This window comes from Ciconia boyciana, chromosome 11 (genome assembly GCF_034638445.1).
Source record: "Ciconia boyciana chromosome 11, ASM3463844v1, whole genome shotgun sequence".
Classification (NCBI taxonomy): Eukaryota; Metazoa; Chordata; class Aves; order Ciconiiformes; family Ciconiidae; genus Ciconia; species Ciconia boyciana.
This window is the reverse complement of record NC_132944.1, coordinates 487,317-514,526: the sequence shown is the minus strand read 5'-3', so window position 1 is coordinate 514,526 and position 27,210 is coordinate 487,317. Positions and strand designations below refer to the sequence as shown.

Here is a 27,210-nt window from a genome sequence, read left to right as displayed (position 1 = left end):
AAGTATTCCAGCAAAATATTTTTCTGACTGTACCAACTAGGCAAATTTTTAAAGATTACTTTCTCAGAAGGTTATGTGTGCGCTGTGATTGGTTGTTTTGTTTTACAGCTTTTTCCTTCTTACAGCTTTTCATCCAGAAGGGTTTTGTAGTTTTGGCTTTATAATATAAGGAGTATCCTTGTCGTGGGTAGTGAAAATGTGGCCAAGGTACTGTGTCCTCTGAGAGTGTGCTCTTAAAAAGTTCTGTCCTAATTGCTGTTGATATAAACAGGGAGTTGATTTGGGTTCTTTTGTAAATTTTGACTCAAATACTTCAGAATGATTTAAAAAAAAGGGGGGGGGGGGGGGGCCAAAAAACCCCAAACAAACCAAACACCACCCCACCCCCCCAAACCCCAAGCTTCAGCAGTAGAAAAACAAACACAGTGTGAGGTATTGGGCTGCAATTCAGTGAACTCTTTAGAAAGGGCAGTGGCTTCAATTACTATCTAATTGCTTTGAAAAAACCTAAGGCGTACACTATAATAAGCCATTAAAATGGGAAAAATCAATATATGTTGAGGTTGTTCAGCCAGGTCAAGAAATAGAGGCTGCTTATGTAATGTTGATCTCTCCCACTGTGACGGTACTTTGTAACGTGTTTAGTTATGTAGCCTCATTCTGTTTCTCAGTAAAATTTTAGAACTATGGAAGGTAAGTACAGGCATCACTTCTTATTGGACTACAGAAGACACTGCTGCACTTCAACATCCTAAATTCCACAATTCAGTATGTGGTGAGAATTGATCAAATGGTCAGACTGTCTTATGTGTGTGTTCAAGGGGATGGAATTAACTGAAATGACAGATGGAGACCAAGCAAGATTGAGGTTTTGGTGGAAGGGAGAGAAGCTCTGACTATTTTAAAATAGCTCTGACTATCTTAGCATCTGCAGGAGTTATTGTTGGTTATCACAAAACTGTCCAGTGGCCTGGCTGTAACTGATTTTTTTCAGACCTGCATTATAAAGGCTGTCTAATCGTACCTTGATTAGATTAGTAAGAATGTGGCTGTTATATACAAACTTGTTGAATCTTTCTGATGTGAGTTTAAAAGTTTAGCTCCTAATGAATAAAGATTACAATGTCTCCTTGCTGGAGATCTCAGCAGTAGGTGAAGTATTGATTGGACACGAAGACTTTTCCCTCTCTAAGAGGGCTTCTACTAATCGCCAGTCAATGGTTTTTGGTTTTCTTGGTTTTCACATGTTAAAGAGCGTTAAAAGCAAACTAAACTATTTTACAAGCAAAATATTAAGAAAGTAAACAATTGTTGTTATATTCAAAGCATCTTGTCATATTCCTTATGAGTAGGTAAGAGTTCAAGATGTTGTCCAAACTGTGAAATTTAAAAAAAAAAAGCTTTAAAGATGTTAACAGCAATGAGAACTATGCATTCACTGCTAAGCTGTAAAACCAGATGTTGAAAATATAATTAAGTTTTCTACCAGAAGTGCAGTAATACATTCTGTTTATCTCTTTGTAAAGTTTGGATCCACAGACACTGAACTCTGTCAGCGGTTGATTAGGTAGTCTTTGATTAATTCAAATGTTTGAAATATTTCCTAGTAAGAATTTTCTCGTTGCTTTTTCTGAGCGTGATGTGCTTTAGGAAAAAAAAAATAATTTAAGTGATCTCCCATTTGGTATGAACAGCTTGGTAAATATAGCCACTGGCTCTGTTCATTGGAACAACTACATAATTTCCCAATTACCTTGATGCTGCCAGCCCAGGCTCCTGTCTGACCTGGTCAGGTCAGCAAAAGAAACTTCAGGAACTGGGAACCTGCGAAGTGTCATTGGAGCTGCCCGTGTTCCTGAGGGTTAGATAAATCTGCCTGGTGGCTTGCTGCTTGATGCACGCTGCGTGATGGAGCAGAGTGCAGATTCCAGAGGCAGCTCCGATGTGGATCAGGAACAGCACGTGCTGGGATGCAGGAAGAAACTTACCAGCTTGTGTCAGAGAGCAATAGAGTGTGTTCTTACACTGTTGTACCTGCATTACTAAATCCTATTGAGGATCCCCTAATAGGACATGCCACATTGAGGTTGACACCGTGTGTTGTGACTGGTTCTGTTGCTTCTGTAAGTGAGCTGGGTTTCATGGAAGAGTGCTCCTAGAACAGAGGGAAGTGCATCTTGCTGCAGTGGCAGCATGCTAATTATGTTTTTCTGGAGTAACAAAAAGATACCTGCAAGTTTAATCTCTCTTTGTTAATCCTATTGATCAGGAATTGAGGACTAATTGCAAATTTGTTTTGCTGCATGTAGAAACAGTATGCAATGTTTTGTGGTGTACTTAAGTAAAGTTCTGCATTATGTTCTAGGTAATCATATTCTACCTGATGAAGATTTGGCTTCATTTCATTGGAGTTTACTTGGTCCAGAACATCCACTAGCTTCACTTAAGGTACAAACTTAATATAACTATGAGCAATTAAGGTAAAATCAATCATAGCGGTTAATCAGAGCAGTGTAATAGGTTAATTCACAGCAGCTATGCAAGGCTCTTGTTCTTGGTCACCCTCTGGTGTCCCAGTCCCTCTCTGTTGACTGCAGAGGATACCTGGGGCGATTAGCCTTACAAGGCTAAACTTAGCCTTTGTGATCTCCCTCAGTGCCCTCCAGGTACATGAGCCGTGTAGCTTCAGTGTGGTTTGGCTTTGAGAATGCAGCTTCTTACTCTCTTCTTTTTTTAAGAGGAGAATTTTTTGTTTAGTCATGTTCTCCAACTGTCAAAAATACTTAGCTGGATATCTTCCTACCATATTGTTTTATTTTCTACTGATCTGAGTTTGTGTGTAATAGTAAATTTTCTGTACTTCTTAAAGTGTAAATATGCTAGAGAATGGGTTGCACAAGAAAGCTAACGTGGCCTTCACTAGATATTTTTTTTTTGAGACAAGTAACTTGTGTCTAATGCTCTTAGTTTACAGTATATCTGTTTGCTGCTTCATCACACTTGCTTTGTGCATCTGCCAAGTAGACCGCTATAAAAGAGAAACTGGACACATCAGAGAATGGGATAGTAGTGACCTTTCTTCCTCTCTGCCACGATAGACATATCTCTTTCCTTTTCTCCTAACGTGTACCATGCAGCAAATCAGTTTGCTTTTTGTAGATTCTGTAAGACTGTTTTGTTATATCTACAACAGAAATAGGTGGGCTTTTTCCCCTTTATTAAGCATTGAAAAACTGTAACTTATTTTGCTGAAAGTAGAATTTAAAAACAGATTCAAGATTTTCAGCAGTTTTTAAGGCTTGCATGTGCATTGCTTAGTGAACAGCTGTGACAATTTGATGTTACGCTCATCCCCTATTTTGCTGCCGTTCCTGTGTTTAGAAAGGTAAGTGTCAGCACGTTGTAGTGGCAAAACAAAATATGCGTGCATGTTTGCTACTTCTTTGTGAAACTTGAGATAAAAAACTGAAAGAATGCAAGAGTGTGCCTGTATTTTCACTTTTTACTAAAAAGGTTAAAATGTAGGACTTTTCTCAAAGTGGTTGATAAACTTTCTGATGTTGAGAATACTTTTCTGTGTTTTAGGCTGAGTAGACTTGTTTTACAGCCAGTTCAGAATATGACTTCAGACACCTAGACCTTCTGAAAAGCCTTCTAAATATACACTGAATTACTTGACTAGAATGAAAATTAGTTATTTGTCATCTTTGCTTCTAGATTTACGTTTTCAGTGGAAACGCCACTTGGGCTTTGTAGCTGTCATCCTAAAGAAATGAAACTTGTTTCCTTAGAGCGTCACTGGGCTGTCTTAGGCAGTCCTCCCTGTATTTATGTAATCTGTTGGCCAATGTTAATCAGATTTGAAAGCGGTTCCCATTCAGCTGTTACAGGCTCCATGAAAACTGGTACACTGTTATCAGTGAAAAAGACCCAAATTAATGCCCTTACTGAGGGAAAAGGCTAGCACAACACATGATTTGCTTAATTTCACAATAGCTTGCTGGCCAGTTATTAAGTAGGTAGCCCCAAACTAACCACAGCCATTTCTGTCTCCTGGCTGATAATGATGTCAAAGGGAGAGAAAGAAGAAGTGCTGAAAGCAACAAGGACATAAGTCTACAGGAAACCAATCTTCATTAGTTACCGGTCATGAAACAACTTACTGGTTTGTTTAGTTTCAGTTTCAACGGTGCTCATGGTTTTAAATTATAGCTTGTTTCAGTAGCTTATCGATTCAGTTTAATTTCATTTGACATACTAGTATGTCAATGATGTCGTTACAGTTCTCTGTGTAGAGACCTCTTCTGTTAATTGTAGATGTGCAGAAAGCAGTATTTCTTGTACATTTTATGAATGCTTAAAAAAACCTAAAAGACACGTATATACTAGCCACAAGCTTGATAGCAAGAAGTAGTTTCAGAACAGTTACAAAAAGTGCAAGCTGTCATGAGAACTGGCGATGGGCGGGGGAAGTTGTTGTGGTTGCCCAGGATGTCATCCCTGGGCTATAGTTACAAACTTTGCTTCGTTGCGTCTATTTAGAGTTACTATCGAGTATTCTCCATACTCAGGAACCAAGGGCTCTTAATTCCATACCTCATTCAACTCGGGATTTAGAAAACTTATTGTGTAAAGATTTTAATCTTTCGTATCTAAGACAGTATGGTCTTGAGCATCAAAGCTAGCAGATTCAGTTCCCAATTTGTTGGGCCTGATTTGTTGCTTTTCAGTGAGAACTGTGACAGTTAATAATGTACAATTTATTTTCTGCATTCTTTCTCAATTTTTTATTGTGATGTAGCAAAATGGTTACTCTTCCTACGAGAGTAACCTACAACAAAAATAGGTGGGGTTTTTTCCCCTTCTGTTCCAAAAACTCTTATTTTACTAGCTTTGCTAGTTCACCAGTTAAAAAGTGTAACTTAGAAAAGAAACTACCAGTCTTCGCTGATAGAAAATTGGTGTATCTGCTCAGGTGTCAACATAGTGAGGTAAAAAAAAGGCAAAACTGAGGAACCTGTACTTCTGTTTTGAAGAGGGATGTGAGGGTGGTCCGTTCATCTAGGAACAGCTGAGTAGAAATGGGAAAAAGGAAGGGAAAAGGAAACCTGAACGAAGAATCCTATTTCACATCTAGAAGGAAATGAACCTAACAGTCAGGGCAACATCTTTACACGCTGGATAAAAAGCCATGCCTTTCAGAAGACACCAACAATGACCAATAGCTCAGCAAAACTGTTCAAGTTCCATGGATAAATTTAAATGAAGAGATTTGAATTGCTGTTGTTGCAGAAGGGAAAAAGAATCACAAACTGTCACTGCAAGCTGTTCTGAGTCACGATCTCGTCTGTCTAAATGTCCCTGTATAAACAGATAATGCATCTAATAAATGTGTAGACCTGTGCTTGCGTCCTGTTACCTGACTGCGAGCAGAGTTCACTGAAATGACCACCTGAATCAGAAGCTGAAACAAGAAAGGAAGTGATAGACTTCCTGAGAAATAATTTGACTGCTAGACCTTGTTTGGAAACTAGCATTATTCTACTTTTTATTCGTGTGCTTTGGGATTTATCGTTGAGACAGAGACCATTTGGTTCTTACTCTGGGAAAGCTTGTTACAGTATGGAGCTTCAAGATCAATGTATAATAACATCAGAATGATATTAGGAGGGCAGTTTCTTATCTCTGGAATGAATTAGTACCTATTTGGGAGCACATACCACTGAAGAAGTGCTGACTTTTTATTCACAAGGTAACCTTAGAAATAAGTCTTAATGCAATCTCCCTTTTTGAAAAAGAAGAGTATGCAGGAAAACTTTATGAGGTTACCATCTTCATTTTGTGATGGATCATCTTCACGTTAGGATGGTTTTGAAAGGATGAATTCATTGGACAGTCTTTGGCAGATTTTTGATATGCTCACCATCCAATATTCCACACCTATTTTTACCTGGCAAAATTAGTTAGCCAGTCTTCTTGGTTGTTTCATCTCAGTAGAGAGGCAGAGAGAGATGATTCCAGAAAGCAATCCAAAATATGCCGGTTAGGCTCCTCTGAATTGCTCTAGGAAATTCCTGTCTTTCTCTTTGTTTGTTGACTTCAGAGGATGTCTGCCAGAGGGAGACTAATATGCTAAGTAGGTGCTTAGGTAATTTGCTGCTGCTCAGATAACAAAGGTGGTACTCTTAAGATATGCTTAAGATAAGTGTCTGTCTGGGGTTTTTTTATGCTAAGGGTCATCATAGGATGATGCAGGTCAGAAAGGACTTCAGGAAGTCATCTAGTCCAACCTCCTGCTAAAAGCATGGTCAGCTTGAGGTCAGAACAGGTTGCTCAGGGCTTTGCCTAGACTAGTCCTGAAAATCTCCAAGGTTGGAGACTGCACAACCTGTCTGGGCAGCCTGCTCCGTGCTTTGACAGTCCCAACGGTAAAAATGTTTTGCCTTGCATACAGTCTGAACCCATCTTGTTTCAGGCTATGTCTGTTGTTCTTCCGCAGTGCACCACTGTGAAGAGCCTGGCTCCATGTGCTTGATAACCTTTTTGTAGGTATTGGAAGGCTGCTGTTAGGTATCTCCCAAGCCTTGTCTATGCCAGGCTGAATAAGCCCCATTCCCTCAGCCTCTTCTCATAGAGCAAGTGCTCCAACTCCTTAACCATCTTGATGGCCTTCTGCAGAACTAGCTCAATTTTTTTGACATCTGGCTTGAGCCCAAAACCAAATGCAGTGCTCTAGAGGTGATCTAATGAGCGCTGAGGAGCAAGATCCCTCAGTCTGCTGGCTATGCTCTTGCTACACAGCCCAGGGTGCAGCTGGCCTTGTCTGCTGCCAGGGCACCCTGCTGGCTCATGTTCAGTTTGCTGTCTTCCAAGATCCCCAGGTCTTTTTTGGCACAGCTCCAGCCTGCAGAGTAGCCAGGGTTTATTCCTGCTCAGGTGCAAGACTTTGCTTTTGCAGTTGTTGAATTTCTTAAGGTTCCCGTTGGCTCATTCCTCTAGCTTGTCTAGGTCTTTCTGGATGGCAGCCCAGCCCTCGAGTTTGTGGTAGCGTGCAGGGTTGTCACGCAGGTTGTCTTATATGAAGTCTGTCTGTATCACATCTTTGGCTTGTGTTTCTGCTCTCCCCTTTTCTTTCTGACAGCATTTTTGTTCCTCTGTTTAGATTTGGTTTTCTTGGAGTCCTATGTGTATAAATTGTTAGCAAATGATCTCCATGTTGTGTGTATTCTTGTTACCATCAAGACATGCAGAAGTAGAAAGAGGTCAGTTTCCCAACCAGGATGGAGGGAGGAGAGAGAATTTCTAATTGAATAACCCAATCTTCAGGGAAACGCTGAGCTTTGCTGGTTTGAGAGGATTTTAAGTCATTTAGGGAACTTCTTGCCTCTTCAGAAAGCTTGTCATTAGATCAGATGCACTACAAGCTTGTAAGATTAAATGTTTTTAACATTCAAAGATTCAAGATACAAGATCCAAACAGTTTGGATATGATCTGTAACAGAAATTACTAGACAAAAATAACAAAACCGAGGCAATTAGTTATAGTATTCTTCATATCTTCAGCCTTTTATCTCGCCAATGAAAAAAAAAGTTCCCTATGTGTCACCTCACAGTAACTGAATGTTTGAGGTCTCTTTTTTAATGGTTTGAAAATAAAACTAAACTGATCATCGGTTTCCAGCAGGCACAACAATAAATGCTGGTACTTGTGTTGATTAGTTTTTAAAGGCTTCACTTCCTGGAGACAGTGGGCAACTGGAGTTGTCCCAGAATTGGGGAGCTTTTCTCAAGTGTAGCTTAGGTACCTTCTTCAGTATCCTAATGATCCTGTGGAGTTATGCATATGTGAGCCTATTCTCTTTCAATAAAGCATTTTTGCAAGTTTATTTTGTCAAAACCAAGACATTTTTATCTTGTAGCTTCTGGGCTTGTAATGTTGCTCTCTGCCTCTCATTTTGACAAATACCTATGTAGAATTAATTTCCTTTCCCCACTTAATCTTTTCAGAGTACATTAATAGGTTGCTTGTGATTTTTGTCAGTGGTCTGTCGTGAAATTGAAGTAGTCCTTTTACAACTAACAAAGAAACGGTGCCATTTTCAGACGTCATGCTTTCTAACCTGATCATCTCCAAGTGTGTGATCCACCTCCATGTTTGCCTTTCCAAAATTGATCTTCCATGTTGTTGCTTGTCTGAAACTCTTCTGTAGAGGATAGGGAAAAAAATAGCTTCTAAGAAGAAATCTCTTACAATGACAAATTGGTAAAATACGATGCTGATTGTGCTCTGAAATGCTTTGTGTGCAACTAAAAGTAAGTTTGAACCATGAACACATTTTCTGTAACTTTTGCTGTTAAGCCTTCATTTTTCCCATACCTAACACTTAGTAAGACTTAGCCTGTATTTTAATGCACACAGTATTAGAAACATTATTTATGATTCAGTATAAAATCTACAGTTTTGAATTTCTAGAAAGTTATAAAATGAATAGAAATCTTTTCTTCTTTAATATCAGGAAAGAACATCTTATTTCTCCACTTTTCATTTCTGGCTTCTGTGTAGGTCATGATATTTTTAGTTTTGAGGGTGTTCTAACACCTGGACTGGGTGTCTTTGAAACAGAATAGGGGAAAATAAAATCCAAATATCTGAACTGTCTCTAAATCTGTAATACATACTTTCAGAAGGTCTCACTTCAGGAATTAAGAGTATACTCCAGTGAGGTCTTTAGGCTGTTTGTTTAAAAGCAGCTAAACTGGGGGTGATACGCATAGTAGTCTCTTAGTATGTCTCACTTGAGCGTTGTAATTTTAGGGTCTGAGCTGAATATTAGTGCTAGAGTGATGCAATGTCTTTTCTTGATGATAACTGCTTATGGTTTCTTAAATATTACTATCTTGGAGGTCACATAAAACTAATGATAGATTGCTTACTCCTTTTATCCACTGAATTTTCAAGCAGAGATTGCAGAAACACTTAGGTAGTAATGCCGGGTTTCTCCAAGGAACTCTGCAGAGAGCATGTCTAACATGACACAGCCATGTTATGATTCAGCCGCTTTAAAGATGTATAATTGTTACATGTACAAATAAAACCATAGGTGTTCATAAAATGACTTAGATTACCAGTGAGAAGAAAATCTATCACTTCTGCTTGCAGATTGGGTGCAAAATCTTATCATCAATATTTGTGGCTGTAAGCTTACACGCGAATGTGATCTATATTTAGTATTGTTGTATATATTCAGAATGCACACTAGTGAAAGTTTAGAATTTACTATCTGAAATAGAAATAATTACTATGCCACTGACTATGCTAAGCAGGACTGTTCTTAATTTAGGCTCATAAAACGTGGAGCTCATCTCTGGTAGAGAATGACCAGGTATAGAATGTATATCCTGACATTTGTAAAGAGTAGACATTAGGAGAAGGAAGTTAATAAAAAAGGGAATCTGGACAAAAATTCCATGGTCTAAATATGAAGAAGGCAGTCTAAGAAATTGCGTAATAAGTGGATCAAATAAGGGCAGGAAAGAAAATAATTACATATGGTAGAATCCATATAAAATAAAAAGGGGTTGTGGTACAGATTTTAAAGTTGCAAAGATAAGACTAGTGAAGTGTTAATCAGAATTTTGCATAAACATTCCTGACAAGGCTGAATTGCAGTATTTTCTAGTAAAGTATGATACCTGTGTGTAGAATGCAAGCATAAAGATTTTTCACATTTTCTCATATCTTAAAAAATAGAACTGTTAAATAATAATAATGATGATTCTCAAGACTTGAATCACTGAATTTTGCAAACAGGCAGATTAAAGTATGTTAAAAGCAAAAACCTAGCTGCCCCTATAGGCATGGACAGAGTGCTCCAGAGTTGTACAGAGGTTCCAGACAGAATTTTTAGAAATTCCTCAGGCATCCTCTAAAATTTAGGACACGTAGTTGGAGACCTCTTTCCTGCCCCTCTGAGTGTGCGCGTTGTGCAGCACAGAGGGAAAGTAACAGAAGCTGCCTGCGGTTGAGTAGTTCTTTAGACCCAGCTAGCAGCACCGCTCACTGCTTTTAATTTCACAATGGTCCATGATAGTTGCTTGACTTGAAGTTTCTATACCCCATATAGGATCACGCTGTGCATGTAAGAGCAGTAATTCCCACAATCATATGCTGAATAATCCTCAGTGTATTTTCAGGAGGAGCCTATTGAGAGTGTTGAGATGGAAGTCGAGGGTTTCCAGGACTGTCCAGTTCCCCTCCTCGCTCCATGTGGACACAAGGAGGGATCAGGCCAAAGAACTGAGTCATACAGCATGTCCATCTGCATGCCAGTCGCTGAGCTGCGAGAGTTTTGTCTGTAGGGGCTTTGGACATCGCCCCACAAAGTTCTTCCAGCTCTTTATTCTTACTACGAAGAGAGGTCTTTTGCTACAAAGTCCAGAGTGATTCTTATCTTTTCAAACCCATGGCCTGAGTCAGTGAGCAGTGAATCAATGGGAATTCATCATTTTCCTATCATCTTGAGTAGACTGTACCATGGACTCTGATTTGTAGACAAATCTATGGTCTATATGGGCTCAGGTCATTAACTCAAGGGAAATTTTTAGCATGCATTTAAGCATGTGTTTCTCATCCATTTAAAATAGTTGGTGAATATGGGAGGTCAGACACATCTGTCATTTGATGGTGAAACATCAATTATTTTAATGCTGGAATATTGAAACTATTTTATCAGTGGAATTATCTTAAGAATTTCCTCTGTGTCTGCAAAAAGAGTAACCAGCCCTATAACTGTGTTGATATTGAAATGCTTGAAAAGAAAGTAACTATGCTCACATGATAGCAACAAGAGAAATCCATGCATCATTTTGTCGATGTATAATGTAAAAGAAAAATAAATTTGTGCCTGAGATGTTATATATAATGTGAAGCTGTATGAGTATATTCTACTACAGATAACGAAATACACAATATTTGAAAACACTAATTATTAAACTATGTAATCTTCAAATAATGATTTTTAGACCAATTTTTGTAGAATCTTGAAAATAAGTTTCCTTGAGATACTCCTTTTCTCCATTTGTTTTTCAAATCCTGCCTTTTCTGCGTACATAGAGATCTTCCTGTTCCCAGTGGATCTCTTTCATAATTCTGATAGCATTTTACATTCAGAATATAAACTGTGTCAAAATAAAATATTTTCTGACATATATATATGTGTATATATATAAATAAAATGGATGTATCCACATTAGATAAAGCATTTTGCACTAGAGGAAATGTCCAACTAGAAAGCAGTGAAATAATTAGCATTGTTGACCTTGTTTGTTGTTGGAGCTGATATTTAACCAGCAAATATTTACACAGAGGTGAGATTTCACATATGTATAAATATACTGTAGATGAAAAACATATGAGCCATTGTTTAAGGTGAAGTCTTAAAAACAAGGTAGAAGGCCCAAAAATACTTAGATACTGGCAACATGGAAGTTGTTGAATATATTTTCAATAAATAAGCAGTTTAATTCTCTGCTGTGTAACTGAAGTATCTTAGCCTATCCTGTTATTTCATACTGGCATGTATGTTTGTTTGCATAGGTACGTGCTCACCAGTTAGTTTTACCACCTTGTGACGTAGTGATCAAAGCTGTAGCTGACTACGTCCGTAATATTCAGGACACCACTGATTTGGATGCCATAGCAAAAGATGTTTTTCAACATTCACAGGTAAAGTATAAAGCAAAATACTGGTTTGGGGTTTTTTTAAAACCTACTGTGCTATACATTTGTGTTGAAGAATTGCGTTCTACAGAAACAGTGTTTTGCATCAGTTGATAATAGGAATCTGTTGGTATATGCAGTGTCTTAGGTACCCTGTTTTCACTTTCCATGCTTTCCGAAGGCAAAAGTACTGCATTTACCTTCAGTGCTTTAAAGTTAAATTCTTGATAACCAAAGGGGTTTTGTAGTCTGGCTTTGTGTGCTGTCATTGAGAATCAGTGGTACACAAAGGTAGTATTTTGAAGCTTTATCCTTACATGGATTGACATAATATTTCTTGTGCTGGAGTAGTGCTATAGTCCTCAAAGGTCCATGGGCGTTAATACTGTATGTGATATGGTATATGTTAACTACTCTACAGTACAGAGTGCTGACCTATAGATGACATGCCTGGATTTGCTCTTGACAGATCTTTTTTTTATTTTAGTCTAGAACAGATGACAAAGTTACTCGATTTAAGAGAGCAGTTGCTTATTACTCAGCAACTAATAAACCTATGCCATTTCATCCACCACATTACCTAGGTAAGTAATTAAAGAAATAAGGCTTTTCACTTTAACTAAAACCTGGCATAACCCTAAATCAGAAATATTATTATTAGCAAGATCTTACAAAAATGTTTATATTCTCTGGTAATTTTCATTGATCTTTGAATATGAGGTTTCAAAAGAAGGTTTTCATAGGATACGTGCAGAGGTTGTGTTCTTTCCCCCAAAAGAGGAGAACAACCTGGACTGATTTTCCTCTTAGCTTTCACTGCATCAGTTCTAGCATTAGGACACTTGAGAGTATGGTGCTGTAAACAACTGAAATCTGGTGACCGATTCCAATCATGAAGACAGTTTCTATTTCTCTTCCATAAAGCATATTTCCTGTTTCTCACTGGTCTTACCTGACATGTTTTAGAAATCCCTTTATAGTCTCTGATTTTTTGATGTCATAACATACCTGCTTAAATTGCAGCCACAAATTGTTCTGGCATTGCAGATTATTCTCAAAGCTTACAAATTAACTGGACGATCACAGGATTTACTACATACACGTTATTCTTAACACAAAAACATCATTTGAGCTGAAATCTTCTAAAGATTTTCAGTTATCACACTGGAACACTAATACAGATTTTTATTTCTCCTTATTTGGGGGTGGGGTGTCTTTCTTTACATTCAAAGACCTGCATTAAAGGGCATTAAGGCTACTGTAGGTCAAATATTCAAATGATAGAAAGTGTCTGTATTATGTGTCTGTGTGACATTGTTTTTGCCGGCTTCTTCATTATGACATCTCTTGGGCTTTTTTTCTTTTAAGCTTCCTTTGATTCCCAGGTAGAATAGAAATGTGCAGTAATGAGAGATACAAAGAACTGAGAGAAGGTGAGACAAGTAAAATAGATTTCACAAGCTACAAGGTATTTTTATTAAAAGGCAAAAATGAATAAAACTGACTTAAAGGCATACTAGAAAACAGTAATGCTAACAGAATAAGAATAAATAAACCATAGAAGCAAAAGGATTAAAAGAGTAACATTTGTGTCAAATAGTGAGTGTTTTAATGAGTGTTTGGGTTTTTCCCTTTTTTTTTTTTTTTCCTCCTTCTTTTTTCCCCTCCTCCCTGTTTGCAATACAGCAGCCAGACCAAATCAGTTTGGTATGCCTGGGATAGTGCCACCATATGTTCCTTCTCAGATGCTTAACATTCCACAGACCTCACTACAAGCAAAACCTGTGGTAAGTATAGCCCTCTGCCCTTCTCCTTGGGAGAAACCTGCTGTGCTCATCAAATTAAACTCTAGGTGGGAAAGGTATATCTAACTCTTTGGCATGGGCGTTCACTGATTAAGTCTGGAACTATAGTGATGGTACAGACTCTGGTAGAACAATTTTTGTGGATGTCCAAGATGGCTGAGATTTAATGTGTACATTTGGAAAATGCCACTTGATTAAATAATGTATTTTGTTTTAAAATAAAAGCCTTTTTGTTACCTTCACTTAAGAAAGATCACTTTATTTTAGGCCCAGCAGATGTCTAATCAGGGTGGGGCCCAAGGTCAGGGTCCATACCCATATAGTCTCTCTGAGCCAGCCATCACCTTGGAAACAGGTGGAAAAAGTCTTTCTGAGCAGAACAACTACAGTAACATTCCTCACGAAGGAAAACATACACCATTGTATGAACGATCTTCTCCAATAAATCCAGCTCAGAGTGGGAGCTCTAATCATGTGGATTCAACCTATTTTCCTGCCTCTTCTACATCTTCGTCCTCCGACAACGATGAAGGCAATGGAGGTGCAGTGAAGTAAGTTTTTCATGAGGATGTTTTCTTACTCGGCTTCTGTTAAGATAAATTTATTTTTAAAATTGTTCACCAGTATCCTGAAAGCAAGAAATCTGTATATTAGTGATATGATAGACCTTCAGAAAACAGTTTTAGGTCACTATGACTGCAAACATATCCATGGTTCACTCTAGTCACCTTGTTCCTTAACAAGCAGAAATCCAAAACCAAATAATGCTGGGTGTTTTTCCACTTCTGCCCTTATGTTTTATTGAAAGGAGGAGAGTGTGAGGTTTTGGTAAATGTCATAAAGCCTTTGAGTTCTTTACTTTGTGTAAAAAATATTCCTACTTCACAGTATAATTCATTAAAATTTCAGTAGCTAAAAACTATGAAACTTCACTGAATTCGTAGTGCTTACACTTCTAAAATTTTGGGATAATGTGGCTTTGCAAAGAAACCTGGTGTGAATGTCAGAAATTCACCATTTAGGACAGTGACTGAAGAACCCTCATTGACCGGCTATGTGTGGAACAAAGCAGCAGTGAAGTTGTTTTTGCTCTCTCCTCCTAATGTGCCTTGTTTACTGCAGAAGTATTTCTGACTTCCGCTAGATCATATGTCTGTCCTTGGCAATAAAATTGTGCAGACTTTCATTTAATTACTGCTTGCTGACCTACAAAAAGGAAATTTGAACAGAGGCAGTTTGTGTTTACCTTTGTCTTGCTACGTGGAGTGGCTTACTGTGTGAGAATCAAAGCCTGGGGCTTTAGCAGGTCTGTGATTGCCTCTAAAAGTTTGGGGTTGTGTATAATAGCATAAGTATATTACTACTTGGTATTAAATTCTGAACATGTCTACAGCTATACATAACAGCTTGGACTTTGGGGGTTTTTTGATGCGGTCTGTCAACTTTAAATATTATCATGTGTTTTGCTTAGTAAATCAAATAAGTTTGCATGGCTTCCATGCAGTGGAGAACTGGAAATGTACCTGCTTTAGAAAAAACAATATTTTTCAGCATTTTTTGTAGTGTTGCCTTATGCATTTTATGCAATACATTTTGAATAAATTTAGAAACAGAAATCTAGACAGTGTCATGTCACAGTTTGTAGAAATAGTCTTCTAATTGAGGGAAATTACTTGGCATAGTGACAAATATTTAAAGTTCAATCAATAATTTTTCCTGCATGAACATTATTTAGTCATTGTAATATACAGCTTTTAAATACAATCCAAGTGTTGACATGGTATAAATGAATAAATGTCGGTATTAAAGTCTCTTCAAGGCTCCTACAAATTGACATTTCTAATACATAGCATCCCTTACAGTCAGAGTCCTCTCTGGCCCATAGTTCCAGTAACAATCACCAAGGATTTATCCCGTTGTATCTTAAACAGCACTTTAATACTATGTTTTTCTTTTTGTTGTCCTTCAGCCATGTCAGTGGGAACAAAATAGGCTGGGAAAAAACAGGAACCCAGTCAGAAAGTCAAACGCGTGGGGAGCTGGGAGACCAAACAAAGGTAATTCCTTAAGTTCCAAACATCACAATTTGTTATTTTGTATTAAAGCTTTACAGCAAACTCTGAGTAGAATTTTCAGTATTGATCTGTAGGATTTAGTGTAAACTTTTACAGCTTTTTGTGAATTACAAAACAACAGCTTTAAAGTACAGTAAGACGTTTTCCAAGGAATATTGTTACATATACATAAAAATGAAAATTAAATAGGATGCGTTAGAAAATACTAGATATAAAATAGAAAGAAACCAATAAACTTGTTTACTCCTTAGCTAACAACCTCATCCTTGGATATTGCTACCCGTGTTTACAGTAGTGCATTGTTTTGAGTTTTACTGAGGAGTATAGCAGTGTAAGTGTCCGTGGGTTCAGGGTCCATGTCACATAACCTACAGTGTAGTGAGAACAGCTCTAACACACATTTTGGTGTTAGCCACAGACCATTATAGGCATATTAAAGCTCAGCTGAGGTGTAAAAGTCCTTTATAACCGCCTAGTATGAATTTCACATAATACATATTAAAGTAGCTCCATGGGACTAGTTAGAATGTATTGCTACTTAACTAAGTAGGGATGGGATAACTAAGCCCTTGATAAAGACTTAACATTATCCTATTAAATTTCTTCAGGATTTAAAACCATTGTCAAATCAAGAGTATGGTGTTTTGTATTCCAAGTTTGAACCATGTTTAGAAAGAATATTCAAAGCATTTGCACTTAATATCTCTGCGTCTTTGCGATGGAACTGTACACCAACTGTTAATTTTGTGTCAAAGAAAACAATCATGAGTTACGCTGTAGACGAACAGAACATTTTCCCTGTACCTTTGGCATAGAAATTCCAGTAAACTTGGGCTTTGTGCTTAAAATATCAAGCTGATGATTTCATCCATCAGTGGTTATTATTTTTGCAGACTACGCCCCGTACAATAACTGTATCTGCCTGCGGATTAGTCACCATATGCAAATGCTAATTTGACCTATTACATTCCTTTCTTCTCTGTATTGTGGGCCATGTATGAAGCCTGGTGCGTCCCAGCTGCAGCTCTGCGTGTGTGCTGCACAGCCTGATGTCCTGCAGAGGAGGGAAGCGGAGGGGAAGTGCAGCCAGAGTGGTGGTGGTGCCGCCCCTGGAGCTGGGCGATGGACGGGTGGGACATGCTGCACGGCATGTCTGGCTGCCTGTCTCCGTACATACAGAATTAGAGCTGTATAAGCAGCCATTAAACTTTCCAGTAGATGTATGCATGCAGTCCAACTCAAATGCACCCAATTTAATGTATAAATGCTTGTGAGTTTTACTTGCCTATTTTTTTTTAATATCAAACCACTTCTTCGGCCTTCAGCAGCAGGAGAAGACAGTTGGATCTGTTGAGCATGGCAGGGAGGATTATGAGTACATTTTGTAGATGAACTCATTTCCTAGAGAGGTATATGTTAGTGATTAAAAAAAGAAATATTTCCTGAAGATTTCAAGTGAATGAGCGATGTGAATTTCGGAGGTAATTTGAAGTGCTGAAAATCTAGCATAGACCAGACAGGTAGCAGCAATTTTGACACTCTTTTCACTTGACTTAAATGTCAAAATTCCGTGCTCATAGTTGTCTCACTGCGTGATTATACATGACAAGGGTATGCTCATCTCATTTGGGTGGATGTATATCACTAAAGAAAAAAAACCACTTTTAACTGTGGTAGTTCCTCAGCTTAAGTGTGGGAACACCACTGGAGCAGATCCAGGAAGAACCTAGGAAGTGCAAATGGGGAAAGCATTGCTGCTGTTCGGGGTTTTTTGTCGTCTTCCCTCTGTGTCCCTAGTAATGGGCAGTTCTGTAAACTTCTCGTTGTGGTCTGCTGACTTTTAGTTGTTGGGGAAGTAGAAGACAGGGGCAAAAATCCTTATAATACAACATGGATTTAATAGAGCTGTGATAGCTCACGTGCTTATAAAAACATTTTGTATCGGTATATTGTGTTTGAAGTGTTCTGGTTTACAGGTTTCAACCATTTCTTCTGTGTATTTTCATTTTTATAAATAAAATGAAGTCTGGATTACCAACTAAAATATGATGTTTCAGTAACGTCCTCTTTGATGGTGTGCTTAAAATGTAATCTGAAAATGATGTTGCCCCTTCGATATTTTGCTAGAGCATGTTTTTGCTAATACACACCTTCCTATGGAAGGTTTTTGGAGGTTGTGTGGGGTTTTTCTGGTTTTTACATGCAGGTTTGTATTTTTCGTAAGAGCCTGAAGTGAATAAGCTGAGCTTCTTTGGGCCTTTTTTTTATGTTACTTGTTCTGTGGGATTTCATGGCTTTGGCCATTTCTGCTTCAGCTTTGCTTTTAAAGTCTTACGAAGCATGTGAAATTTTCCACACAAATTGTGAAAATACTCATGCATGATGTAACATCAAGTGAACGAATTCAATTTCAATCTCAAAAGTTTTAAATATTACTATAGTAGTTTATAGGCACAAAACTAGTATGAACTCTTAAGGTAAAAACAGCTTTCAGTTTTGAAGACAAGGATTTTTAGGAATGAACTCTACTTTTTTGGTAGTACCTGAGAGACAACATAAATGCTTACAAAAGGCTTATTCACTGGGAGGTTTACAGTATATTTTTATGCATCATATTTTTCCTATGAATTTGTGAACTCCATTTCTAGAAATGGAATAAAATGGCACTTTAATCTTGCAGTCAGAAAATGTTGCCATTTTCTTTTACAATCTTCTCAGAGAAAATAATTTTATGTTAAAAAAACCAAAACGCTTACAAGACTTTTGTGTTCAGACACTATATTTTAAATATCTTCAAATTGAACAATGTAGTTTCTTCTGTTTCATTTAGAAATGCAAACTGTGGAGGGATGTGTTAATGGAAATCTAGATAAGTTACAGACTTTGTGACTATCAGTTAATGCATTTAGTTGGTAGTATCTTGGAAATACTTAGTTAAGAGGTCATTCACATTTCATTAAGAGGTCATCAGTCCCCCTTCTGTATTGTGCAATGAAAAATTAAAGAAAATAATAATTACTCTTACTGTTAATAAGTTAAAGCTTTACCATAATATCTATTTTTTCAGTAATTTGCTTCTGCTAGCAAACAATGGCTGAAAGTTTACATTTTCTGAAAATCTGTTAGCCAGCTTTGGATAATGTATTCTACATACTGATACAGCATGATGTGAAGATCTCCTATTTTCATTGTGGGTGAAGAAGGAAGTTAGCTGTTTCTCTTGGCTGATCTCGTGGTATGTTTCCGTACACATTCAAAAGCACTTTATTTTGTATGTTCTGTTATAGGCAGAAGGTTCCTCTAGTGCTTCTTCAGGAAGTCAGGCAGCTGATGTCAAAGGGAATCAAACCAGTAATCCACAAATCCCATGCCTGTTGTCAATGCCCACCAGAAACCACATGGATATTACTACCCCTCCATTACCTCCTGTAGCACCTGAAGTATTAAGAGTGGCAGAACACAGGCACAAGAAGGGGTTAATGTATCCCTACATCTTTCATGTCCTAACCAAGGTATGACATTTAAAAATTATGTACTGTGAAATAATGATTCTGTAAAGATAATTGCACTTACATTTCTGGCTAAAGAGTATCATAAATTTTACATCCTTTTTAATGCTTTGAGTTTCGGTCCATTTTTAGTGCTTCTAACAATTTTTTTTCCCCTGTTTTCTAATCACTGATCTGGTCTCGTACATTGTTCCAATAAATATGAGATGACTGTAATTAGAAGTGTTTACTTACAAAATTATTCATTTTTCCTGAGTATATGTATATGATATTTTTATATCTCTGCGCATGTGTGTGTGTATATGTTTGTGTATGTGTGTTTATATAGGTCTGTGTGTGTTTTTATATAGAGTCCATTTCCATCCAAAACCTCCTGCGTATGTGCTTTGGTGTCTGTGACAAGTCTTTTCTATTTTCAGTGTTCAAAAATACTTATATTGTTTTCCCTCCCAGTTTGATCCCTCCCATCCCTGGTAGAAATCCCTTTTGTATAATCCTGAAATGTAATTATAGATGAACTCGATGATGTTCTGAATTTTTGTTCATTTTAGTTTGGCAGAACATTTTTTATGGCTTTTTTTTTTTTGGTTTGGCTATTTAATGTGCTAGCCTTCAAATCCCAGGTAAGCTGCAAGCATTTTCACACAGCCTAGGACACTGTCTGCTCAGTGTGAGCAGTAAAAAAAATCTACGTGAACGGCCACATGAGGACACCTTGAAAAGCAATGGGAGAGCTTCTATCAGAAATAGGCAGTCTGTCTGCTTCAATGTGTCTGGAAGCTGCAGAAGTCTGCTTTGCGTTGAACTGGGAAGGAGCCAGAGCAGTGGTGTTCCTGCACAACTCTGTATTTTACTTAACCTAGTCTCAAAAGACATAAGTTCATTGTTCCTTCTAAGTGCAAACAGATGAGTCCCAGAACGAGACAACTTTAGTAGTCTTCCCGTTTAGTGTTCAAAACACTTAGTAATGCTTCTCGTACATCAAGCCCATTCAGTGTACGTATTTCTACAGCATCTAGCAAAATGGCACTGTCCACATTCCTGTTAACTTGTACTCATTGTAAAACTCCGCTTCAGAACAATAAAGACAGTAGGCAGGGATCTGAAATCCATAAAAAGAGAAGTTTCTGCATCAAGGTTGAGCTTTGGATTTCCTATTTCCCGTGTTTGTTTGGTACCATAGCTTGTATTGCTGTTATGTTCTTGCACTTCCCTTCTTTATCCAAGGAAAGTGGGGAAGAATCAAAAAGCGTATGAAGACCATTGATGCCAGTTCTTTTTCATACTTTGCATAGCCAAATATTCTCAGTATGTTTAAATTCTACTTGATATTTAATATCATATCTCACAATGGGAAGAAACGAATTAAATGCCTGCATTTGAGAAATCCACTCCCAACAGAGGAAAAAAAGTCAAACTAGAGATGGCTGCATCAAAAATAAATCAGTACTACTTAAGACTGGTTTTCTTTCCCCACTGTCTGAAATGCTTTTGAACAAGTATGCACAGGGGACCTAAAGTAGATATCCTGTATAATTATGGGATTCTTTAGGAATTGGCACGTAGGGGTGTTCCAGGTTATGTTGCTGTTGCGTATAGACACCTTTCAGACATACCTTATACCTAAAGTAGCATTGTCTGAGTTAAACCTGACAATATCCTAATGTAATCACTCCAAGATGTCACCTACAGTATTCACTACTGGGACAGTTTAAATGTTTTTAATTGAAAGGAACAAAACGGAGTGCTTGCTTGTCAATGTTGAAAATAAAGGCTGCTACTTTGGAGCAATGCAGTGAAGTCAGTAGTTTTCCAAGAAAATCTTAACGTGGTTGGATGTGCAGACAACAGAAAACACAGAATGTTACTGTTGTTTTGAGAGAGAATGTTGGAAGGTTCTTTGGTGCTTTTTTCTGAAAAAGTATAAAATGTTAAAGCTTTATTTAGCTTTATTTATATACATTTGAAAACAACCTTACTTATGTAATTCCCAGTTACAATTTTTTGACCAGGTCTTCTCATAATTTTTTTTACAGTGAGTCCCCAATACTGTTTCAAATTCTTGCACCAAGAAGTCAGACTGGTATTTTTAAACAGCATGAATATTTTTTAAAATACCTGTCTGAAATCTAGATCAGCTTCAAATGTGCTTTGACTATCTATAAGCACATTACTGTATTTTCATGTGTACTCTCACTCCTCAAAATATCCATATTTGAAGATCAATATGTAGGTAATCCTCACCTGCAGATAGTCCAGACAAAAAAAAAAAAAAAAAGGTGTGTGATGGAGAAGAGAAAGAGGAGAGCAACAGGGATAATCAGAGCCTGGAGACATTGGAGGAAAGCAAGTAGATTGTAGGCTAATCCTCCTCTGCTGTTACCTTCACATACGTAAGATCCACATTACTGCTGAATCACATTTTTCTTGACTAGATGAGATTTATATTAGAGCTGGGTTGAGTTACCATGCATATGTAAATACTTTCTGTTCACTATAACATGTCATATTTTTCTGCTTTCTTTCATGCAAAAGGGTGAAATCAAAATTGCCGTTTCTATAGAAGATGAAGCCAACAAAGATCTGCCTCCTGCTGCTCTCCTTTATAGGCCAGTTCGTCAGTATGTTTACGGAGTCCTGTTTAGTTTGGCAGAAAGCAGAAAGAAAACTGAAAGACTTGCTTTTAGAAAGAACAGACTTCCACCAGAATGTATGTACTGTAGAATCCATTCTTTATTTCTCTTCCCTTTGCTATGTTTTCATATCCATTTGTACCGTGATTTGAATGAGAACAGTTGCTGAGATTTCATCAGTGTAGCTAATGCTGGAGGAATTTATGGCTTATTTGATCACATGGATAATAGAAAAAGATGTTATTAAATTGAAATCTTATTTCCTGTACTAGTTTAAGAACTAGAAATTTACCATATTGAAGCAAGCTCTGGGTTTGTTCTTTAAAATGTATGCTCAAGCTGCTATCGGGCTTGTGGCAAGTAATGTCAGTTTGTGATGTAATTTTTTAAGTATATGGCAGGACTTGATTATAGGAAACTTCTGTGCATATGCATACAAATTTGCATGTTTTTTTAAAAAATGAGAGGTGCGTATGCTAACTTACCCTGTCTTTGCAAATGTGTAATTAAATGTACTTCAGTGAAATTTGCAGGTCTCCAGTATCTTTCAGGTACTGACATATAAAAACTTGGTTTAAAATCTGCAGAAGTCAGGTGTAATGAAAGTAAAGGTGGACCTGGGTAAAGACAGATTAAACTTTTGCAAACAGACTCGTCAAAAAGATCCTTTTGCTAATTCAGAGGGATGAATGTTAATCTTCATATTAATCTGGAAGTTGTCTTTTTAAGTCTTCTGCTTCCAGGAATTGGTGTCATTCCAGAAAATTCAACCTCTGGTGTTTTTCTTATAATGAAATGCATACAAGGAAATGACTGAACTTTACAGTAGCGTCTTATAAAGGTTAAAGGAATGGTAAAGCATTAAGTGGATGGCAGCAGCAGCGGAAGTATTTATATATAGGAGTCTGCTGTCACTAGACTAAATTTAAGAATCAGATATTTGAAAGCATCATTCACAGTCTTCATGTGTAAAAGGATAAAAATAAGAATCAGTTGTAAACTTTATTCCCTTTTCTCTTTCCAATTGTTAAATGTTTTTGTACATTCATAGTGAAGATGATAATCTTCCAACAATGTTTGAAAAACTGTTTATCTTAGCCAGTTATTTTGTGAGAATTAATATTTACCCTGCCTGAATAATGTCTCAGCACACATATTGTCACAAACTTCTTAATTCTTTAAACTCACACAACATAGTAGTACTTCAGGTTACAAGGTTATTTCAGGATTAAAACAGTGAAATTATTTGCAGTATTCATTTATCCTCATTAGACTTCTGTCCTTAAAAGTGTACTACAACGTTTGTAGTAGTGAAGTAGCTGAGTGCTGAAGGTCTGCTTCAGTTTTCAGAATGTTTTTATCTTGTAAACCTAGAATGTTCTCTCTAGGCTACTGGGGATACCTATATAATCTCTGTTTTCTCTTCATTTATACTGCTTTTCTGAGGTTTATTCTCAATGGAGGCTAAGAATGCTACTGCTGACTTGGTTTAGTTACAGGAGCTCCAGCAAATCTTGCTGCAGGACACATTCAGCTATTGACCTACTTCTATCTTAGGACTGACTGTGTTCTTTAAAAAAAATTTTTTTTTTTAAATTCAGATGTCTGCCCAAAAGTTAGTTGCTTCGCTGCAAAGCTAACAATGTTAGTAAAGATGGATTTGAGCTAAGATGCAAGCACGTGGTTTGAGAGGACTATGTTCCAGGAACACATTTATTTTGGTCATCTCTCTTACGAAGTAGCAAGAATTGGGCAGGCTGTTTAAGATGGAAAGAGACAACAGTGTCTTAAGCGGCAAGAGCAGATTTCTCAGATCGATTAGTCACACTCGTTAGCCCTTGCTAACTTTTCTGAGTACCCAGGCTATAATGAACTAGTGATGCTGATTCTCCAGTGTCTTAATTTTTTTGCTGCTCTCAAAAATGAGTAAGTTACAAAACACAGTAATTAAGACAATTAAGAGAAAATTTAAGAATTAAGAGACATTAAGAAAATGAAGGAATTAATTTCTAAAGAAATGTATATTGTCCTTAAGGTTTATGTAGAGAGTTAATGAATATATTAAAATCTAAAATCCTGTCATCTTTGTTGTACAAACCATAATGCTGGCAACGTAATAATTGCGTGTGAATAATTTGCAAGTGTATTGCATGCGAGGGTTATAGGAGGCTATGAAAAATATGTAATAAACTGACACGTCAGTATTACTACTAAATATATAGACAGCAAGATAATGGATCTTTCATAAAATGGATGACTGCCTGTCTTTTAAATCATTATTATTTTTATGTAGTTGAAAAGCCAATAAAAAACAACAGGTCTGTTGGAAGAGGTAGTCAGTGAGGTTCTTCAGTGATAATTGTCTGCTAAGTAATGCCTTTGCTGTACATGTCCTCATGTCTGCTCCCAGAGGATACGAAAAGCTGAATCACAAAGTTCTTGATTGTGCTTTTACTGCCAAGGGCACAGCATTGGCTGCGCTGCCCTTCCTTCTGAGGAGATGGAAACTGAGTGTCAGGCTTGCTCTTCTTTTCAAGCTCTGAAACGGATTATTTCCCATGTTCTGGTAAATACATATGTGTAGATGAAAAATGCACACCAGTACAAGGTGTCATAACTCCTGGTTGGATTCAAAGGTTTGTTACTTTAAGCCTAGCCACCTTGTGATATACTGTTCTCCATCAGGGATGTATTCAGCTGATGCCATTTCTGCCAAAAGGAAACCTGTTTCTTGGGCAGTAGCCCTTCTGCAAAATCAAGCACGCTTAGCTCAAGCTGTGCTGTCAGTAAAGATTATAAGGTTAAAAATGAGGCTTGATTAATCTGCATTAGCTAGCTCATCTTCCAGTGGTAGTAGGTACCTCACACCTCACGTTCAGTTCGTGGAAAAAAATGCAGAGAGAATAGCAAAACCACCTGATCTGTAGTTAGCAACAAGGGCTCTAACAGACAGCTTGAGCATGCAGGATGCTGTTGCTAATGCCTTTAGAGCCTGTGACAGCATTCACATGTTTATCAAGCAGGTTATCCTAATGCAGATTCCTGACCGTTTTTACTTGGATTGACCTTAAAGTGTTGTGAGGGTAATGTTCAAAGCAGATGTCAATATATTGTGCAGTTGCTTAGGCTGGTTTGAGTATTCAAATCTGCTGATCAGCAGCAGGAGAGAGTTTAGTATGAAAAACAGTATAACTAGCACTGTGATGTTGTGGCTGAACACACTCTGATCCTGAGCGTTCGTTGTAGCTAATGTAGTCTTCAGGGTAGACATTGCTTATCTTCAAGTGGAAGTCCTGGGAGGAAAACACAAAATCTTCCTCCGAGGACAGAGATCCTCAGCAGCTGAGGAAGACAATGTTTTTGTCAGCAGTCCCAGTACAGAGTTGGCAAAGGTGTAAGAAATGCCCTGGAGAAGTAAGTGGATATGGACAAGTCCTAGATTCATCTGTTATGTTAAATGCTAAATTTGGGTGAACAGTGCTGCAGTTACTTGTCAACTGATACAGCTGTAATTCATAGAATCATAGAAGGGCTTGGGTTGGAAGGGACCTTAAAGATCATCTACGTCCAACCCCCATGGGCAGGGACACCTTTCAGTAGACCAGGTTGCTCAAAGCCCCATCCAACCTGGCCTTGAACACTTCCAGGGATGGGGCATCCATAGCTTCTCTGGGAAACCTGTTCCAGTGCCTCAGCACCATCATAGTGAATAATTTCTTTCTTATATCTAATCTAAATCTACCCTCTTTCAGTTTAAAGCTATCACCCCTTGCCCTGTCACTACATGCCTTTGTAAAAAGTTCCTCTCCAGCTTTCTTGTAGGCCCCCTTCAGGTACTGCAAGGCTGCTATAAGGTCTCCCCGGAGCCCTCTCTTCTCCAGGCTGAACAACCCCAACTCTCTCAGCCTTTCTTCATAGGAGAGGTGCTCCAGCCCTCTGATCATCTTTGTTGCCCTCCTCTGGACTCACTCCAACAGGTCCATGTCCTTCTTATGTTGGGGGCCTCAGAGCTGAATGCAGTACTCCAGCTGGGGTCTCACAAGAGTGGAGTAGAGGGGGAGAATCCCCTCCGTTGACCTGCTGACCACGCTTCTTTTGATGCAGCCCAGGGTACATTTGGCTTTCTGGGCTGCAAGTGGACGTTGCAGGGTCACGTTGAGCTTCTCATCAATCAACACCCCCAAGTCCTTCTTCTCAGGACTGTTACCAGTCCATTCTCTGCCCAGCCTGTATTTGTGCTTGGGATTGCCTCAACCCATGTGCAGGACCTTGCACTTGGCCTTGTTGAACTTCATGAGGTTCGCACAGGCCCACCTCTCAAGCCTGTCAAGATCCCTCTGGATGGCATCCCTTCCCTCCAGCATGTTGACCACACCACACAGCTTGGTGTCATCAACAAACTTGCTGAGGGTGCACTTGATCCCACTGTCCATGTCACTGACAAAGATGTTAAACAGCATCAGTCCCAATACCAACCCCTGAGGAACACCACTCCTCACTGGTCTCCACTTGGACATCGAGCCGTTGACTTGCAACTCTTTGAGTGTGACCATCCAGCCAATTCCTTATCCACTGTCCATCTGTCAAATCCATGTCTCTCCGATTTAGAGACAAGGATGTTGTGCAGGACAGTGTCAAATGCTTTGCACAAGTCCAGGTAGATTATGTCAGTTGCTCTTCCCTTATCCACCAACGCTGTAACCCTGTTGTAGAAGGCCACCAAATTTGTCAGGCATGATTTGCCCTTAGTGAAGCCATGTTGGCTATCACCAGTCACCTCCTTATTTTCCATGTCTCTTGGCATAGTTTCCAGGAGGATCTGCTCCATGATCTTGCCACGCACAGAGGTGAGACCGATTGGCCTGTAGTTCCCTGGGGTCTTTCTTTTTTCCCTTTTTAAAAATGGGGGTTATGTTTCCCCTTTTCCAGGTAGTGGGAACTTGACTGGACTGCCACGACTTCTCAAATATGATGGATAGTTATGGATAGATGGATGGGTTAGCAACTTCATCCACCAGTTCCCTCGGGACCCACAGATGCATCTCATCAGGTTCCACGAACTCATGCACCTTCAGGTTCCTCGATGGTCTCTAACGCCTTGTGTTTATTCCCCATGCTACGTGCGTTTGCATAGAGGCATTTAAGTTGGGCCCCCGATGAAGCTGACTTACTGGCTGCAGTGGCTGGAATTCCTTTGTGCTGCTTTTCAGGTGCTCTCCTGTTGACCTGTGATGTGTCTCCAGGCTCTGGGCATCTCTTGCTAGCACTGGCATCAAACTGCTAGGAGTGGGATGGATTGAGGTTCCCCTCCCCCGGCAGCTTTAGTTTAAAGCCCTCTTCACCAGCTTGGCAAACCTATGACCAAAGATGCTCTTCCCCTTCTCTGACTGATGGACCCCATCAGTCCCTAGTAGATTAGGTTTCTCAAAGTGAGTCCCCTGGTCTAAGTAGCCGAACCCCTGGCTGTGG

At 38.5% G+C, this 27,210-nt stretch overlaps 1 protein-coding gene across 3 annotated transcripts in view; it reads left to right on the top strand.

Moving 5' to 3' along the window:
* Positions 1-27,210, top strand: part of FAM120A (family with sequence similarity 120 member A) — a 57,942-nt gene that overhangs the window by 9,768 nt on the left and 20,964 nt on the right. For 2 of the 3 annotated variants that reach the window (XM_072876028.1, XM_072876026.1), the window contains exons 3-10: positions 2,366-2,448; positions 11,597-11,725; positions 12,207-12,303; positions 13,406-13,506; positions 13,792-14,075; positions 15,494-15,581; positions 18,887-19,111; positions 21,644-21,818. In XM_072876028.1, the coding sequence (XP_072732129.1) occupies positions 2,366-2,448; positions 11,597-11,725; positions 12,207-12,303; positions 13,406-13,506; positions 13,792-14,075; positions 15,494-15,581; positions 18,887-19,111; positions 21,644-21,818 (1,182 nt within the window). The remainder of the gene's footprint in view (positions 1-2,365; positions 2,449-11,596; positions 11,726-12,206; positions 12,304-13,405; positions 13,507-13,791; positions 14,076-15,493; positions 15,582-18,886; positions 19,112-21,643; positions 21,819-27,210) is intronic. The other variant, XM_072876027.1, reaches the window with a different exon arrangement.